Genomic DNA, 15,384 nt, shown 5'->3' on the forward strand with positions numbered 1-15,384 from the left:
TGTGTAACAAGTGACAACTACCCTAATTTGGTTGCTTTTCAACAAAGTTGTCAGAAATGAAAATTGTGTTTGTGTGACGGTGAATGAAAACCACAAACTGGACTACAAGCAAGACTTTAGATCCAGCGGAAGGTTCTTGGCGGAATGTCCCTTTAAACTGTGAACTGTGGAAGCTAACGCTTCTTATCTGAGTGTTCAGCTAAATTTATTGTCTCTTTAGCACCTTCCTCATGTTCAGGAACAACACGGTTGCTACTTCGTATTAATTAAACCTTAATGACAACCTCAACACACACTTTCATACACAGTTCTGTCAGTTTAACCTTAATCTGAAATTTACAATCCAAAAACATGAAAACGCACTGGTGAAAAAGACTAAATCACAAGAGCCAACACACATAGCCTCGTGCATACCATTGATCAAATATATGAAAAGCAAATCGCTCAAATATGACCTTCAACACAAAAGGAGCCATTATGGAAGAGGAAGGACTCTAGAGGAGGCGGCTCCAAGTAAACATTCCTGCTGGTCTAAAACCCCAGCACTTCTCACCATTCCTGTGTGTGTGTGTGTGTGTGTGTGTGTGTGTGTGTGTGTGTGTGTGTGTGTGTGTGCGTGTGTGTGTGTGTGAAAGTCTGTCTTAAGCTCACATTCATATTTTAGTGGAATGATTTAGTGGAAAATCAATTTCATTTATTGCATTCTTTGACAGACCTGATGGTTCCTGCTCAGAAATCTCAGTTTCAGGCTAACAAGAACCTGGCTGAAACTGTCCAGCTTGGATCAGTCTGGATCGTCTGATGATGTTGAACATGTGTTCCATATAAGCTGGAGCTGAAGATGAAGCACAGCTAAACACAGAGGAGGAGGAGTCGCTACAGTCATCATAAACAACATCACAAACACCATTTCCATGACTTTTCTTGTAGAAGCTGATAGAAAGACAACCAAACATTGTCTACATGGTCTTCCTCATCTTGAAAATCCATGGGAGGATAACTACAACCTGAGCAACTACAATGCAATGTGCAATAAAAATTACTGACAGGCATGGTCTCTCCTGAGAAGCCAAAATAATCAATTTGTAGAAAACAAACTAAAGAGTTTTACCCAACAGCAGCAGGAAACAGGTCCCTCCTCATGCAGACTTCGCCCATATGGGAAGTTTGTGTCTGGTTGCAGACGGACGAGTGTTTGAACATGAGTTGGGACGGTGCTGCAAAAGAGCGCCATGGTCCTTCTCTACCACACACATGCTCCTGCACACATACACACCTTCTGTCAACATTCACTCAGTGCCAGGGGTGAATACCCCCCCCCCCCCCCCCACTGGAAGGGAGCAGCCCTCCTCCCATAGGTCTCCTGTTTGGCAGAGATCAGCCCCTGAGTTAGCTCCTCTCATTGTGTGCGTGTATATGTGTATGTGTGCGTGTGTGTTTATGCATGTCTAATGAGGAGTGCATGTTGAGATTTACAGCATTGGCACCCGCTCTACTGGAATGAGGGAACCGCTGCCACGCCCCCCCATCCCGTCTGTCCGTCTATACAGAAATGACAGCATGGGCGAGACGTAATGGAGGGATGGAGGTCTTTACTCCACCCTGCTGGATCATACAGATGTCTTCCAGCCTCCCTGAACCACATCATCACATCTTCACCTGGCCAGTTACTCCTCAGTGATGAGCATCCGTAACTGTTGCACAACCTCAGGCTGCTTCCACCCTCCTTTCTATTCATCTGATTTTATTGCCATCATTGTTTGCGGTGGCAGCGTTAATCCAAATCCACTTCCTCCTCCAGGAGACAATAAATAAAGCCCAACCTTTAGGGAGACAAACAACAAATCACGTGACGCCACACGGGAGGTAAAAACCAGGTCCAACACTCAGCTGATTAATGCAGTCATAGCCTGGAAACTAGTTTCTATTGAAACATCTTTTTAGTTATTATTAGTTGTGATATAAACACACAACCTTTTCTAAATTGTTGCCATGGTAATCAGATAAAAGCCCAGAAACACAGATTCCAGCTGTGGTGAGACTGTCATCACCTGTCAGCTAATCAACTTTACTTCTTCACCCAGAACATTGGCCCAGATCGGCAACAGTCAGCCGGTCCTAATGTTAATAGTCTCCAGCTCTCTGTCAACACGCGCCCACTTCATTACAGGTGAACACAGCTGCGGCGTCCTCGCCATCGCCATACGCCTCCGCCACGCACCAGGAAGTACAGTAAATGTCTGTTTAGAGTTTCATCATTTTCAGCTTCCACCAACATTCCATTTCACTTCGATTCACAGTACCCTTTCCATGGTCTTGTCTGATTGGATATTTGGTTCGGATGTTTTATCAGTGTTTCGCTTTAGTTTGGGAAACAAATTCTTTATCCGGTCAGCAGACAGACAAGTCATGTGATGTTCCCACCGTGTGCTTTATGAGCTGAGAAGTCTTCAAACAAACATGCTTCAAAAGGAAAAACACACACACACACACACACACACACACACACGCTGGAACCTTCAACTGTGACTTCATTATTCAGATCTGTTCTGTTTTCATCCTGCTATCATCCTCATGTTACTGGATTCACAGTGCATAACAGTAAGCTGATGTGTTTATCATGCCGTGGTTTCTCCTTTGACATCTCTCTCATGATGCTGGTGTTTATTACAGGTGTACGTCCAGCCTGGCTGCAGCATGAAATCCTCCGGCTTCTTTTGGCTCCAACTCCTGAGCCACTAAGTCATTAAAATCGTCTCTAATTAGGTCACAAACGCAGGCAAAATGTCAGGCAGAGCCACCGTCATTAATGGCGGTAAGAGCTCAGAAATAGAAAACCTCCTTTCTGTGTCATAATCTGAATGTAAAATCATCAATGATCAAATGGACATGCGACAAACCGAGCAGGAAAAGCCTTATGTTTACACCACTGCTCTGACTCCTTCTGGCTCCTGCCTGATCACACCAAGCGAAGGTCAGAGATTAACCAAGCTTTTAATTCATACACCACATCTTCTCATTAGGAGGATTTTTTTACTAAAAAGCCCGGCCAGCTCACTTGGAAACAGGCCAGGGGAGGCATTATGAAGTGGTCGGATGGGTAAGTAGGTGACAGGTCAGCGCTCAACATCTGGACACACAAGTGCATCCAAAATCAAGAAGCATAACATCAACCCTGTCGCTACTGTGGTGACGCTTTATATGCTAACGATAAAAGCCAGATTAGGAGCCGGACAGAGAGCCGAGGAGACCCAGAGAGGTTAAGAGATCAGAGGCGAAGAGTGGATGATAATCTTGCAATAACATCGGGACGGGTCAATGTAACCGGATTAAAGTGAGCTAATGAAATACACCAGAAATGGAGGCTTGGGGGGGGGGGGGGGGGTAATGGGAGGGAGTGAGGGATGAGAAAAGCCAAAATAGATGCCGGTGCAAAGTCAAGAGAAAAAGCAGGAAGAGTTAAACTGCCCCAGCTTTCCTAATAAAAACAGCAAAATGCTCCAACTGCCCTCCACGAGCTCATTTCAACAAGTACCAAACCCTTGTGCAGGATAATAGCACCATTATTGCACCCTCCCCCCTCTTAAAACACAAAAATGATTTCACTGACATTTCCCCAATGCAGCAATGCGCGCTCACACCCAGATTTCCAGGGAAGCGCGGGAGGAGGGCGGGGGGCGTCATGTTTGGAGATTTAGAGCGCGCACATCCCTCCCCCAACACGCACACACCAACAAAAACTTGGCCCGGCAGCGCGCATCGCGGGCACGGGCCAACCTACGGAGATGACGCTGATTGGCTGAGGCAGCGCTCCATCTGCACACGTGACATGACTTGCTTACAATAAACAAACAGCCATAGAATAAAGACTAAAATGCCCAACGTCTCTGATTACGGTTAGAAAAAAATATCAAAAGCCCACAGCCGCGCTGGTCACACGCATCAAATTCGAGGGGCAAGCGCTTGGAAACGTGCCCGCGACGCTCACACAAACTTGGTGCTGAAATATTTTGGGCTCGGTCCGGTGGGAGGCATCAGCCGAGCGGAACAAAAATGACAGCTCCTGTATGTTTTCCCGTGGACATTTCAGCCGCGCCGCGGAGAAAACTCACGGACAGCTCAATATGACACGCACCGGCCTCGGGACCACGCCAAACACGCACGCACACGCAATACCAAAAGAGCTTACCTACACAGTGAATGAGTTTGTGCCTCCAAGAGTCAAGTTCCTGCCGAAAGCCGCGCCTCTCTATCGTGCATTGCTGCCTTTTGCACAGACTCGCCATTTTCTATCGGCCCCTCCCGTGGGCGCGCACATACTGCTTGGTGCTTCCCTGCGCGCACGTCACCGGTGTTTTTTTATTCTAGGGCTGGGTGGAATGAGATATGAGGGGACGGGGCTGCAGCATCCCCCTTTCTATAGCGCTCATTTTGTCCCACCCATTAAATGCGCCCCCTCCTCCAGCGCCTCCCACCCCTAACCCCTTCTCCAGCCAAGGATGTGCTGTTGTCATTGGCTGCTTCACGGGATGTTTGTGTGATAATGTTGACGCCTCAGAGCTACACATGCTCCACAATTCAGCCCACGCGCAGCTCAGTGTGTCAAAGGGCGCCGACACCGAATACCTGCCGTGCGGGCTCGGTCCGACTCGGTCCAGGGTTAGGGTTAGGGGACAATTCAGAAGGTCCTTACGACAATAAAAGCAGCTGAAGGAGCCGCCGCTAATGTCATCCTAGTGAGGTCCAGGAAATTCTGCTCATATTCACTTTCAGCCAATTAAAGGATTAGTGCGCTTCTTTATTTGATTACGTAGTATTTCCTCAATTATTCAAATTAATAATCGTTCATCAATTGCGTCATTATGTCCAGGGTTGCTTTCTTCCCTGGGCCACCTACCCCAGAAACACACCGCATGCATTCCATTTTTTCATTTTGAGCAAGTTTGTTTTGTAGAAATTATTAAATAACAAGCAATAAATACATTTGTTTAGTTTCAGTATGATAATTTATTTTTGTCAAACATATATAGATGAAAACCTAAAAACCTAAAAGTGCCAAATATAACAGACATGAGGTCCTTTAATCCAGTTACATTGATTATTATTTACTGTGAAATCTTCGTAAAAATGCATAACACACGATGACACCCCCTAACATACATATAAACACACACAATTTAGGAACCCTCCAGTTTACTGTTTACTCAAAAAGCTTAGATCAAAAGTGATACCAAACCCTGAGAAACCCTGAACAATGAACAAAAGAATTCTTTGTTATTGCCAAATATTTTGACATATTTAATCACAGCAGCAGCGATTCCCAACTCTTAATCACACCATGTCACTTTTAAAGGCTGAGCTAAATTCATGAAAATGAATTGCAAACCACAAAACTGATCCAAAAGCTAACATCACAGTGAGACACATAACAGTTGCTGTGGCACAGATGAGGAACAAAACAACATCGACTTCAGGCAATTTATGTTGTGTGAACACTGATCATTTTTTAAAATTCAGGTTTAATCCAAATATTTGTGGGATTATACAAACATGATTTGATGATGGAGGTAAGAATGAGAAATTTGATGCTTGGAGCTTTATGAAATTGAATTATGGAAGGACCTCGGTATAATTTTAGACATCAATCGTAAAGCGTGTAATTCCTTCGCGCCAGTGTTGGAGTATCCACAGTTGATGCAGACGTTCATGTTTAACCAGCTCTTCAAACTCTGAGGACAAGAATAAATCAACTTAAGGAAAACTCGCCAAAACGCGGCTCTAATCACCGAATTGGATGTTAAAATGACACGGAATCATTAACGCTGCCATTTTACAGCACAACAGAGACAGTGGGCAGCTCGTAAAGGAAGGAACAGAGGGCGGCCGAGCCTGCGGAGCAGCACTTCGGCTAATTACGGCTGTGAACTCGCTGCCCTCGACAAAGACGTCTCCGCGCGAGGGCGTGGCGACCGCGCGCGGGTGACTAATAGGAAGACACCTTGAATAGAGTGGACGAGTGACAGCCAATGGAGATACAGGACACTGCAGCGCCGCTGTCAGGCAGGAAGCAGGTGCGGAAAAGTGTCGAAAAGAGCGGAAATCCTCCAGCATCTACTGCTGCCTTCACAGTGATGTAGAACCAGAAAAGCGAGGTGCTGTTAAAACACAGGTAAAAGAATCGTCTTCTTTCTCTGGTCTGGCGGTGTGTGCGTGCGTGTGTGTTGACAGGGTTTTGCCAGTAGGATGAAAGAGAATTGGGAGCTGTTGCTGTGGCAACGTTGGATGGAGGGGCACCCTCTTCCTGTCTAATCTGACAGCGCCTGGTGACATGTAAGCATCAACGGTCTAATAAACGACCCTTTTACGTCTAAATATGGAGCCTGATGGTTCCTCTGATGCTCCTGTCAGTGGCAGTTTGTCTTTTTGGAGCAGCAAAGAGAAGAAAAGAACCCTCAGATTCAACAGAAGCTTTTTAATCAACAATAAGCAGCTCTTTAGGCCTCAGCTGTTCTTACCCAAAGTTGAACCTCAGCATGTTCACAATAAAAATCATTTGAATTAAAGCTCACTACTTCACATGATGAAGTGCAGGTCCACAGACTACACTGAGACCGTCAGGATTGAGCATCTGTCGGCTCATTGACGCTCCTGCTACTGGTGCAAAGAGAGTTCAGAAGGGACTGAACGTCTGTGCTGTCCAGCTGTCCTGAGATTCCAGAGACAAGATGGGTCTCTGGGTTGTCCCAGAGACCCATCTTGCCTCTGACTCCAACCTAGGACATGATGTTAGCTGAGCAGACTGAGGACTCCAGGCTCAGTCAGGTGAAGTTTGTGCTGTTCTCTCCAGAACTTGCAGCATTTGCCACCTCAGACATGTGAGGGAGGTTTGATTCAGGCTAATGTGTCAGGACAATGTTGACATGCAGCAATTTCCTTCCATTAGCACATCAGAGCGGCTCCACTGGACAAACTCTGTGCTGTATAGGTGTCAGAAGTTTTAAAACATTATTATGTGAAACTGTAATGATGAATACCTCTGGACACTTATTAATGAAACACGTGCTTAGTCCCTGTTACATTTAGCCTCGGTTGACATTTACAAGAATTATTATTGTTGTTGTTGTTGAATCTTCTTTTGTGTTCCCCTTCAGGCTCTGAGATGATGAAGCAAATGTGAGAGCGAAATCTCCTGCAACTGTGGTGCTTCAGCAGCCATGACCCTGACACGAGGTTCCTTCAGCTACTCAAGTGGGGAGGAGTACCACGGCGAGTGGAAAGAAGGTAAGACTTCTACTGATCCACAGTAACACCTCCAGGTACTTCAAAGAGATGACATTGACTGATTCTAGTGTCACAAAAAGGTATAAAAACAATCATAGGAAACTACCTGCACAACAAACTGAGAAAATGTCTCTGAAAGAGGAAATTAAAGGTTCTTTAATCAAATGTGTTCCCACATCCAGGCCCCTCAAACCTAGACTCTGGGGCTTGATGGGTGTCTAAATATATATGCACATAGAGCTGGTGCCAGACACCCTGCTGGGACTGAAGTTACACCACTCAAACATGCAGAGCCAAAAACACCAGGAGACCCGAAAGGTCGGGTAACGACACTTTGAGGAGGAAGGATACGCTACCACTACTGGTACCTGTACCAGCCAACTGGTTTGGCTGCTTTGGTCAGGTGCTGCTGTAGGGACATCAAATCTCTTTAATTCTTTCCTGTGGCAAAGATCTAAATACAGAGTGTGTCAAGCCTGCATTGCTCTCCATTGCTCTCTCTCTCGTGCGTGTTTGTGTGTGTGAGTGTGTGTGTGAGTGTGTGTGTGAGAGTGTGTGTGTGTGTGAGAGAGAGAGAGAGAGAGAGAGAGACTCTCTCTCAGGTTACAGGAAGTGGGGCAGCAATAACTACAGCGGTGAGGCACAGTCAGATGACGTTTGCTATTGTGCTTCAGCCGTTTAACATCCGTGTTAGCAGTATTGATTGACATCATTGCTGGACAAAATCAGCTGAAGCGTAATCAGGGAGGATGACCTGACACCAGATCACTGGGAGGCGTAGAGAAGAAGCTGAGTGCCAGATTAGAGTCTGTCTAGAATGGATCAAATCCAAAGAGACAGACAGGAATTACTGTCCTCTGCTGCAGCAGCTGAATCTGTCAGTAAAAGATCTCTTCTCTTTTGGTGGACGGCTGCTGTTTTTCATACCCACCAGCTCTTTTCACGTTTGCTTCTGGGGGATTTTACCTACCGCTCCAGAGGGATGAGATGCAGCGTTTAAGCTCCTGCTGGCCCCACATGTGCTTAATGGAGCCCACATACATCTGCACTCATGGATCCAATTCAAAGAAGACAGAGACTTTGAAAACGGGAATGCCGACTTTCAGATTTAAATTCTGCCAAATCTCTTCTCCAAATCTAGCGTGAAAACCCTGCTGAGATTAAGCAGAGGCAGCACTTTAAGCAGCCCTGACAGATGGACTGGCTAATTCACTTTAGCCATGAGCAAGAGACGCTTTCTATTTCTCACCCCTTCCTCACCCCCTGCAAAGCAGCTCGCCTCCCCTTCTACAAAGCCCAATCTGCTGTTAGCCTCCCCCAGCACACACACAGAGCTCAGACCTTCCCATCTTCCCCACCAGTTTCATGTCACCCAGTGAGCCCAGAGTAAATCCGATTCCACATTGAGCGCCACCACAAGACACCAAGGACTCTGTCAGTCCATGTCCAACTGCTCCTCAGACACAGTCCTGACCCACCCCCACCCCTTTCCTGCTGCCACCCACCAACATCCTACATATTAGTCACAGAATTCAGAGAGAAAATGGGTCTCACCTCCACAGGAACATTTTAAGAGGCATAAAATAAACAGAAGCCCCTCATCTCTCAACTTCCCACTGCACTTATTAATTTTCCCAAACTGACAAGTCAAGTGTTAAATTTGTATCTGTGTGTGTGTATGTGTGTGTGTGTGAGAGCCTGGTGGGCCTGACAATTCAAGTCTTAAATATGTGTACCTGTGTGCCCTTGTGTGTGTGTGTGCATTGTGAACATCTTTATTTGTCAGACCCACTGACATCAGTGGCCTCATGTTCACATTGTTCATTAACATTCACATCAGTACCAGGCTCCTTTCTCACCGTGCATTCTACTACATATGCAAATGAGTATAAACAGTGCCCCCCCACCCACTTACCCACCCACCATTAGTTAACCAGCCATGAATTCCAAAGACAAGAACAGGAACTTTACTGATTGTTGAAGATGGTCCTCAATGATGTAGAGGCACAATAAATACTCTGTTTTGCATAGCACCCCCTCTGGTATTAATGATAAAATGGATAGTAGTTCTACTAAACCAACATTGTTTGAGTCATTTAAACATTGAGGCAATGAGAGGCTAGTTGTGGCATCTGTAGTGTAGCAGCAACACATGTCACCAACTTTAACCAATAAACAGTAATGATGCTGAACCCAGGCTCATATTGAGGGGAGCACATTCTCAACACCTGTCAGGAGGATTTATTTTAGGGCAAGTCAATGGTTTATTGACCAAGAAACCCCCAATCCTGCACAATAGCAGCCTGTTGCCCACCATGTGGGTCACAATGAATGAATCTTGTGTTGATCCAGGCCACCTCCTAACTGTGTTGTTAGTTGTGTTTGTGCATCCCAGCTGAGCTGTACATTGACCCAATATTCATCTGTGCATTGTAGCAACATGTCCCAATACATTTGGAAAAGTGGCCAATGATGCTTTTATGTCTGCCCTCCCAGCTGACTCAGCTCAGTGTCCACTGACCAGACCAGTGTGGCCAACACCTATATGGGACCTGGCTCGCTTCACGTGTTGCCCCAGTTCTGCCCGCATTTCAATGAGGACTGTCCTCAGGAACCAACGCTGCTATTGTTGTTAACGGCACACCAGTTCACACACACTTTTACACCCATCCACTTATCATTAATGAGCACATCACCTTCAGGAATGCCGTTTTCGACATTAGTGGTCTCCCAGCATTACCACCGAGGATTGCCAGCAGCTCCAAAGCAGTAGATTTCCAGTCATTCCTGGTGCAGTAATCAGGGGTGAACCTTCCCCTTTCAGTGGAGCTTCAGCCCCTTTCAGCTGTGCTGGGTCTTTGTAAAGAAGAACATCTGTGTTGTGGTTCTAGAGAGTGGTGTGTTCACCTTTTTGTGTTGGTGGCGGCAGGTCTGCGTCATGGCCTGGGTCAGCTGACCTTCAGCGATGGAACCTGCTTCACTGGACAGTTTGAGAACGGCCTATTCAACGGCTGTGGCGTGCTGGTGTTCGCCGACGGCTCCAGGTGTGTGGCTCAGGCCATCTTTATATCAGCTCATGTGTTTACTGTTTCTGTGGTGAGATGATGATGTTGTCATGGTTTCTAGCTTCTGCTCCCAGGAACAATCAGTCCTCAGGGCTGCTGCTGTAACGCTCCCCTGAGGGTGTTTTACTTGGTCTATCTCTGTTTTAGATACGAGGGCGAATTTGTCCAGGGTAAATTTCAAGGTGTCGGCGTCTTCACTCGTTTCGATGGGATGAGATTTGAAGGCGAGTTTAAGAGCGGATGTGTGGACGGTCACGGTGAGATGAACCACCAGCTGATTCTTATATTCAACTGCTGATAAATGCAAGTCCTGACAAAGACGAAGGCGCCAAGCTTCTGGCTTGAGGAAAGGTTTATGTTCTAGATGTCGCTAACCTCCAGAATTTGATACCTTGATGATGACTTCGGAGATTTGTTGTATCAAATGCTGAAAAGATCAAAGTTCATCATCAAGTTCTTCATTGGTGGTGCATCCCTAGTAATGGTTTAGGTGTTTAGACATTTGTCCTGTTTGCTCTCAATCAGCACATGCTGGGTGGAATAAGGCATTGCCATGACAACCAGCTTCTCTCCTGAGTGCTGCCTGACAGCCTGAGAGACGTTTTAAAGCAAGTTTGGGAGCTAAACAGTGACCCAAGTTAACAGTTAACCTAAAACCTGTCAAACAAAGGTGGGACCTGATGAGAGGAGATTACCAGGACACACAGGGGATCTGGAGGTCCTGGCTCAGCTGCCCTCACGGTCTGGTGCAGACAGGAAGTAATTCGGTAACTTTATGCTCTTTTGCTTCAGGGGCTCTTGTGTTTGTGGACGGAGGCCCTGGCAGCAGCCAGGAGGGCCTTTTTCAGAACAACCAGCTGATGAGGAAAGAGAGCAGCCAGTCTGCCATCCGGAGAGCTCTGGCTGGGGCCGCTATGGCCCGAGCTTTGGCCATGTGACCAAGCCCAGGACCAGGGTCTTCCTCCCACCTTCGTCCCCGTCCCGACAGTTTTAGCAGCTCCTCCGTCTCCCTGTCCTCACACTTTCCTGAAGTGTCACTGATTCTGGATCAGCTGAGCCAAAACCAGATTAAGACAAAAGCACTTCAGCCTTTTCCAGGAAACACCCATTTGGGCATGTTTGATTCTTCTGATGGAACCTGGATTTTGAAAAAGTGATTTTAGGATGTAAAAGGTTGATTTCCCTGAAGTTTTAAAGCACCTTGTGTCTTTGATGGAGGAACCTTTTTAGTGGCAGCTTAATTAATGTTTCCAAACTGAGGTGGAAATGTGTCTGACACGTCCACGTAACAGCTGAAGTGCCTAATTTCTTTTGATCCTTAATTAGTTCCTGCTGCTCATCACCATCCAAACTGTTAGATTAATAGCTTTGAGCTCTAATTAGTGTGCACATCAACTTTTACTGACTGAAATACAGAGGAGGTTCGCTAATGGACACCAGTATCGACTGATTAAAATGTGGACTTTAAAATATTGTTCAAACTAAAGCATCTGAACAAATTTAGGTCAGAGATTTGGGTCCTTCACTAAAGATCTGTATGCAGGTGCTAATTAAACCAAACTGATTAATTGATGAACTTTCAGTTAATTCTAATTAACTGGTTTTGTCTGGATGTAGGTTCTAACCTCAGAGGTGTTCAGACTGTAAAAGCCTTTAAGGCTAATTTAATAAGTTTTTTACTCAGATCTGAAAATCCACTCAGACAGAGTCCTAAACATTGGGGAGCTACTGATCCAGTTGGAGAAAATATCTAATAATTTTCTGCAGAAATATTATAGTTGGTATAACATGACCCTCCAATCTTTGTAGACCTCCATCACATCTTTGTAGAGCTCCATAATGTCTTTGTAGACCTCCGTCAGGTCTTTGTAGATGTTTGTGTCTTTGTAGACCTCTGTCAGGTCTTTGTAGATGTTTGTGTCTTTGTAGACCTCTGTCAGGTCTTTGTAGATGTTTGTGTCTTTGTAGACCTCCATCACATCTTTGTAGACCTCCATCACGCCTCTGTAGACCTCCATCACATCTTTGTAGATCTCCATCACGTCCTTGTAGACTCTTTGTTTTTCTTGTAATCATTTTAAGGAGACCGGCAGAAGCTTCAGGGTTCCAGATGGGTGTTTCCTCCTGTTAAGAATCTTCTTGTTGGTGCTTTAGTATTTAAAACCTTTAATAACTTGTGAAGTTCACTAGTGTCCTAAGGTGGGAGATCAGCAGGACTTATCCCCTCAGTGCCAAACTCACAGTGCCACCAGGCTGCAGCTGATCCAGAGTCAGTGGCTCATGTTGAGGGGGAAAATGAGTGCACTTCCTGTTTGTTGGTGCAATTTTATCATGACATGCAATTAACGCTCGACAGTGATCGACAGTTACTGGCTCCGCCTTCAGACCTGAGCAATTTTCCAGAACAAACAAATCGTTTCACCTTAGGATCAGACTCAGAAACAGACTGATTGAAGCTACTGGCTGTTTTGGTCCTGTAAACACCAGGAACTAGAGATCAACTGATCACACAATTGCTCTGATCAATTAAATTACTGGTGCACCTTTTTGATGCAAGTCACACCTTGTCATCTTTTCAACTCCACTCCTGCTTTATGATGTTGATTTTAAAAACTCAAGGTGAGCTTCAGCTCTGTGTGTGTGGGGGGGGGGCACATCTCAGACCTTTAACCTGCCCTCAACCTGGATCAGAGGCTCTGAATGTTGCCTTTAGCTCAGAGGTTCCATCTGTTCCATCAGGTTCTGGTGTTCATACACAAACTCAAACCTTGTGAATTTGTTTTTCATGGTTCAGTGTAAACAATGTTTACAAAATGAGCCCCCTTTAACTGCAACTTGAAAATTGCCATTTGACATTAACAACGCTGCTGGTTTTAGGTTTCACAGTGACGAGTTTCAGCGATGGAGGCAAAAACAATCTAAAACTGAAACTAGGAGTTTTCCTCCACATTTCCAAAGAAGGATAACTCCTCTGTAGGTCTTTTGCAATTGGCGGAGCTATGATATCCGTCAAAGAGGCCTCTGAGTTGAAGTTAGCGCCTTTAAATGTGTTTTATTTTATGTTTTATTGTGAAATGGGAAGAATACACATGAGGAGCACAGATGCAATTGTTATCGTGAACGTTCGGAAAAACTACTGTAAATATAAAGAAATGGAAAATGTGGCTATTAATCATTGCGCTAAGCTAATTAAAGTAGTGTATTAGTCAGTGTAAATTTAAATAAGGAACACTGTGTTTGCAGACTGATGTCCAACCTAAGGAGAAAAGTTGTGTCTGCTATTCTCTGTGGCTGAAAGACTGTTATTGGACACCAGGAGCCTCACATGCTAACTCTGCTAAGGATGTTTACCATTACACATGTTTCTGTCTCATGTTAACAAAGTCAGCTGTTTCTACCTGTAGAATCAGGACAATGATTATTATAAGCTGATGTCAGAGTTGCTACCCACTGTGATGCCATCAACTATTATGGCTAATAACTAGTAGCTGTGTATACTAATATTGATTTTGGAGAAGCTAAGTGGGGAATCTGGCAGAAAGCTAACTCCTTTGTTGTTAATGTTAATGTTAGTCCTTTACAAGTCAGTATTATAGCTATTTAATGCTAACAACTATTAGCTTAACTGTGTCATTTGATGGCTAAACCTGAACTCAAATCTCAGCTTTTGTCACGGTTACAGATGTGCGGTTTCTGGGAGTTTGGTTCATTTTTTTTTTTACATGTGTGTATTTACAAAGCTACATGGTGTTGTGCTCACATGAAGCCTAAAGATCTTATGGTGTTATGAGTTTTGGCAGATCCATCATGTTTTTAATTTTTTAACACCTTCACACTGCAACTTGCCTGTTCTGACCTGATCTGTGATCTGAAGCAAACCAAACCCACCATCATAATCACCTCAATGAGCAGAAAGCAGCTTTGCCAGGCTCCAACAATCAGCTGACAGTTCAACAAGTGCCTGAACACGAACCTGCACCGACCGTGCTGTCAACACTTTAATACTGCCGGCTGTTCTACCCTCACACTTTCTATTTAAATGATCTCTGGCAAAGAGAAAAACCAGGTTTGAAGCAATACCCTCAGACATGTTTGTTTCATTCGGGGCTCGTTCTCCTTATGGCACTTTTAACCCTGGACACAGGAGGACACTGAAGCCGGAATGTCTCTGTTGCTAAGTGAAGATCTGAAAACGTGTTTTCAGTGGAACAATAAAGATGCATGAATCTGAACTGGTTTCCAGGCTGTTTCTTTATGCTGTCATAGGTGTGAAAGAGGCCGCAGCCACACACGGACCCTTGAACCAGCAAGGTAAACACACACATGGGGGGACTCTGATCACGCACCTCTCTGGTTTTATTTGCGGAGCGAGGCTGTCAGAAATGCCCCTCCCCCACACTGTTCTCCCCTCCCCCTCCCCCCGCTGCTGTCACTAAAATAGCTTTAAGGTGTGTTTATGTTGGACTTTAACCCCTCCGCCTGTTCCGTCTCCTTGGAAACTGCCCAGAGTTCTCTTAATTTGTATCATCTCAATCTCAAGTGCTGCAGCAGTTTTGTCTATTTGCCCCTAATCATAGAGCCTGTTGCCATGGCGAAGTATAAATGTGCTCTGCAGATCATCTTCACCTGACAGCAGAAGAGTGTGAGCATCCGATTGTTCCCTGGCAGGATTCCTGCATATCGCCACATCTTAAAAAAGAATCCCCCAAACAGAATTTCTGCTTTCTTCTCATCTGATCTGATCTCCTATTTCATCACATCACGTCTTCTTCAGAGAGAAGCCTCCAAAAGCTTCAGCCACATTTAGAGAGGAAGTGCACTCAGCATACTGATAAGAGTGCGACCACTTCAGGGACCGCCGCCACCCTCCTGAAGTGTCGGTGAGAGCAAGGAGACGCCATCCTGAGCTGATTGCTGTGTTTTCAGGAGGCCACAGTTGAGACCGAGTGTGCATCTCCATGTAAATGTGCCTGTGTGAGTGGGGAGTTTATCACAGGTGTTTTCATGAATCAAAACTTCAGCAGCTCTGAGGAGGAAG

At 45.3% G+C, this 15,384-nt stretch overlaps 2 protein-coding genes across 6 annotated transcripts in view; one reads left to right on the top strand and one right to left on the bottom strand.

Annotated features, from left to right (window-relative positions):
* The window catches only part of lcor (ligand dependent nuclear receptor corepressor), a 37,687-nt gene extending 33,269 nt beyond the window's left edge, over positions 1–4,418 (bottom strand). The window contains exon 1 of one of the 3 annotated variants that reach the window (XM_029850137.1): positions 4,190–4,418. In XM_029850137.1, coding sequence (XP_029705997.1) covers positions 4,190–4,286 — 97 coding nt within the window. In that variant the 5' untranslated portion in view covers positions 4,287–4,418. The remainder of the gene's footprint in view (positions 1–4,189) is intronic. The other 2 variants (XM_011612643.2, XM_029850138.1) reach the window with 2 other exon arrangements.
* A 626-nt stretch (positions 4,419–5,044) lies between these two features.
* LOC101072865 (MORN repeat-containing protein 4-like) lies at positions 5,045–14,578 on the top strand. 3 transcript variants are annotated; one of them, XM_029850757.1, is made up of 5 exons: positions 5,045–6,169; positions 7,152–7,281; positions 10,211–10,325; positions 10,494–10,570; positions 11,139–14,578. In XM_029850757.1, exons 2-5 carry the CDS (start codon positions 7,215–7,217, stop codon positions 11,282–11,284), a joined length of 405 nt encoding a protein of 134 aa, XP_029706617.1. In that variant the 5' UTR covers positions 5,045–6,169; positions 7,152–7,214; the 3' UTR covers positions 11,285–14,578. The 3 variants fall into 3 exon arrangements, with proteins under 3 accessions (XP_029706617.1, XP_003972242.1, XP_029706616.1); XM_003972193.3 differs by having other exon boundaries at positions 5,060–6,169; positions 10,494–10,603; XM_029850756.1 differs by lacking the exon at positions 5,045–6,169 and adding an exon at positions 6,181–6,330 and having other exon boundaries at positions 10,494–10,603.
* The last annotated feature ends 806 nt before the right edge of the window (positions 14,579–15,384 follow it).

Source organism: Takifugu rubripes, chromosome 17, assembly GCF_901000725.2.
Source record: "Takifugu rubripes chromosome 17, fTakRub1.2, whole genome shotgun sequence".
Lineage (NCBI taxonomy): Eukaryota > Metazoa > Chordata > Actinopteri > Tetraodontiformes > Tetraodontidae > Takifugu > Takifugu rubripes.

What these genes read in the sequence shown, in the direction of transcription:
- LOC101072865 (XM_003972193.3), top strand. Translation starts at nt 7,215, where the DNA reads ATGACCCTGACACGAGGTTCCTTCAGCTACTCAAGTGGGGAGGAGTAC. An exon ending in GTGTTCGCCGACGGCTCCAG is followed by an intron (nt 10,326 to 10,493) that starts GTGTGTGGCTCA and finishes TCTCTGTTTTAG; the next exon opens with ATACGAGGGCGAATTTGTCC. An exon ending in CGGATGTGTGGACGGTCACG is followed by an intron (nt 10,604 to 11,138) that starts GTGAGATGAACC and finishes CTTTTGCTTCAG; the next exon opens with GGGCTCTTGTGTTTGTGGAC.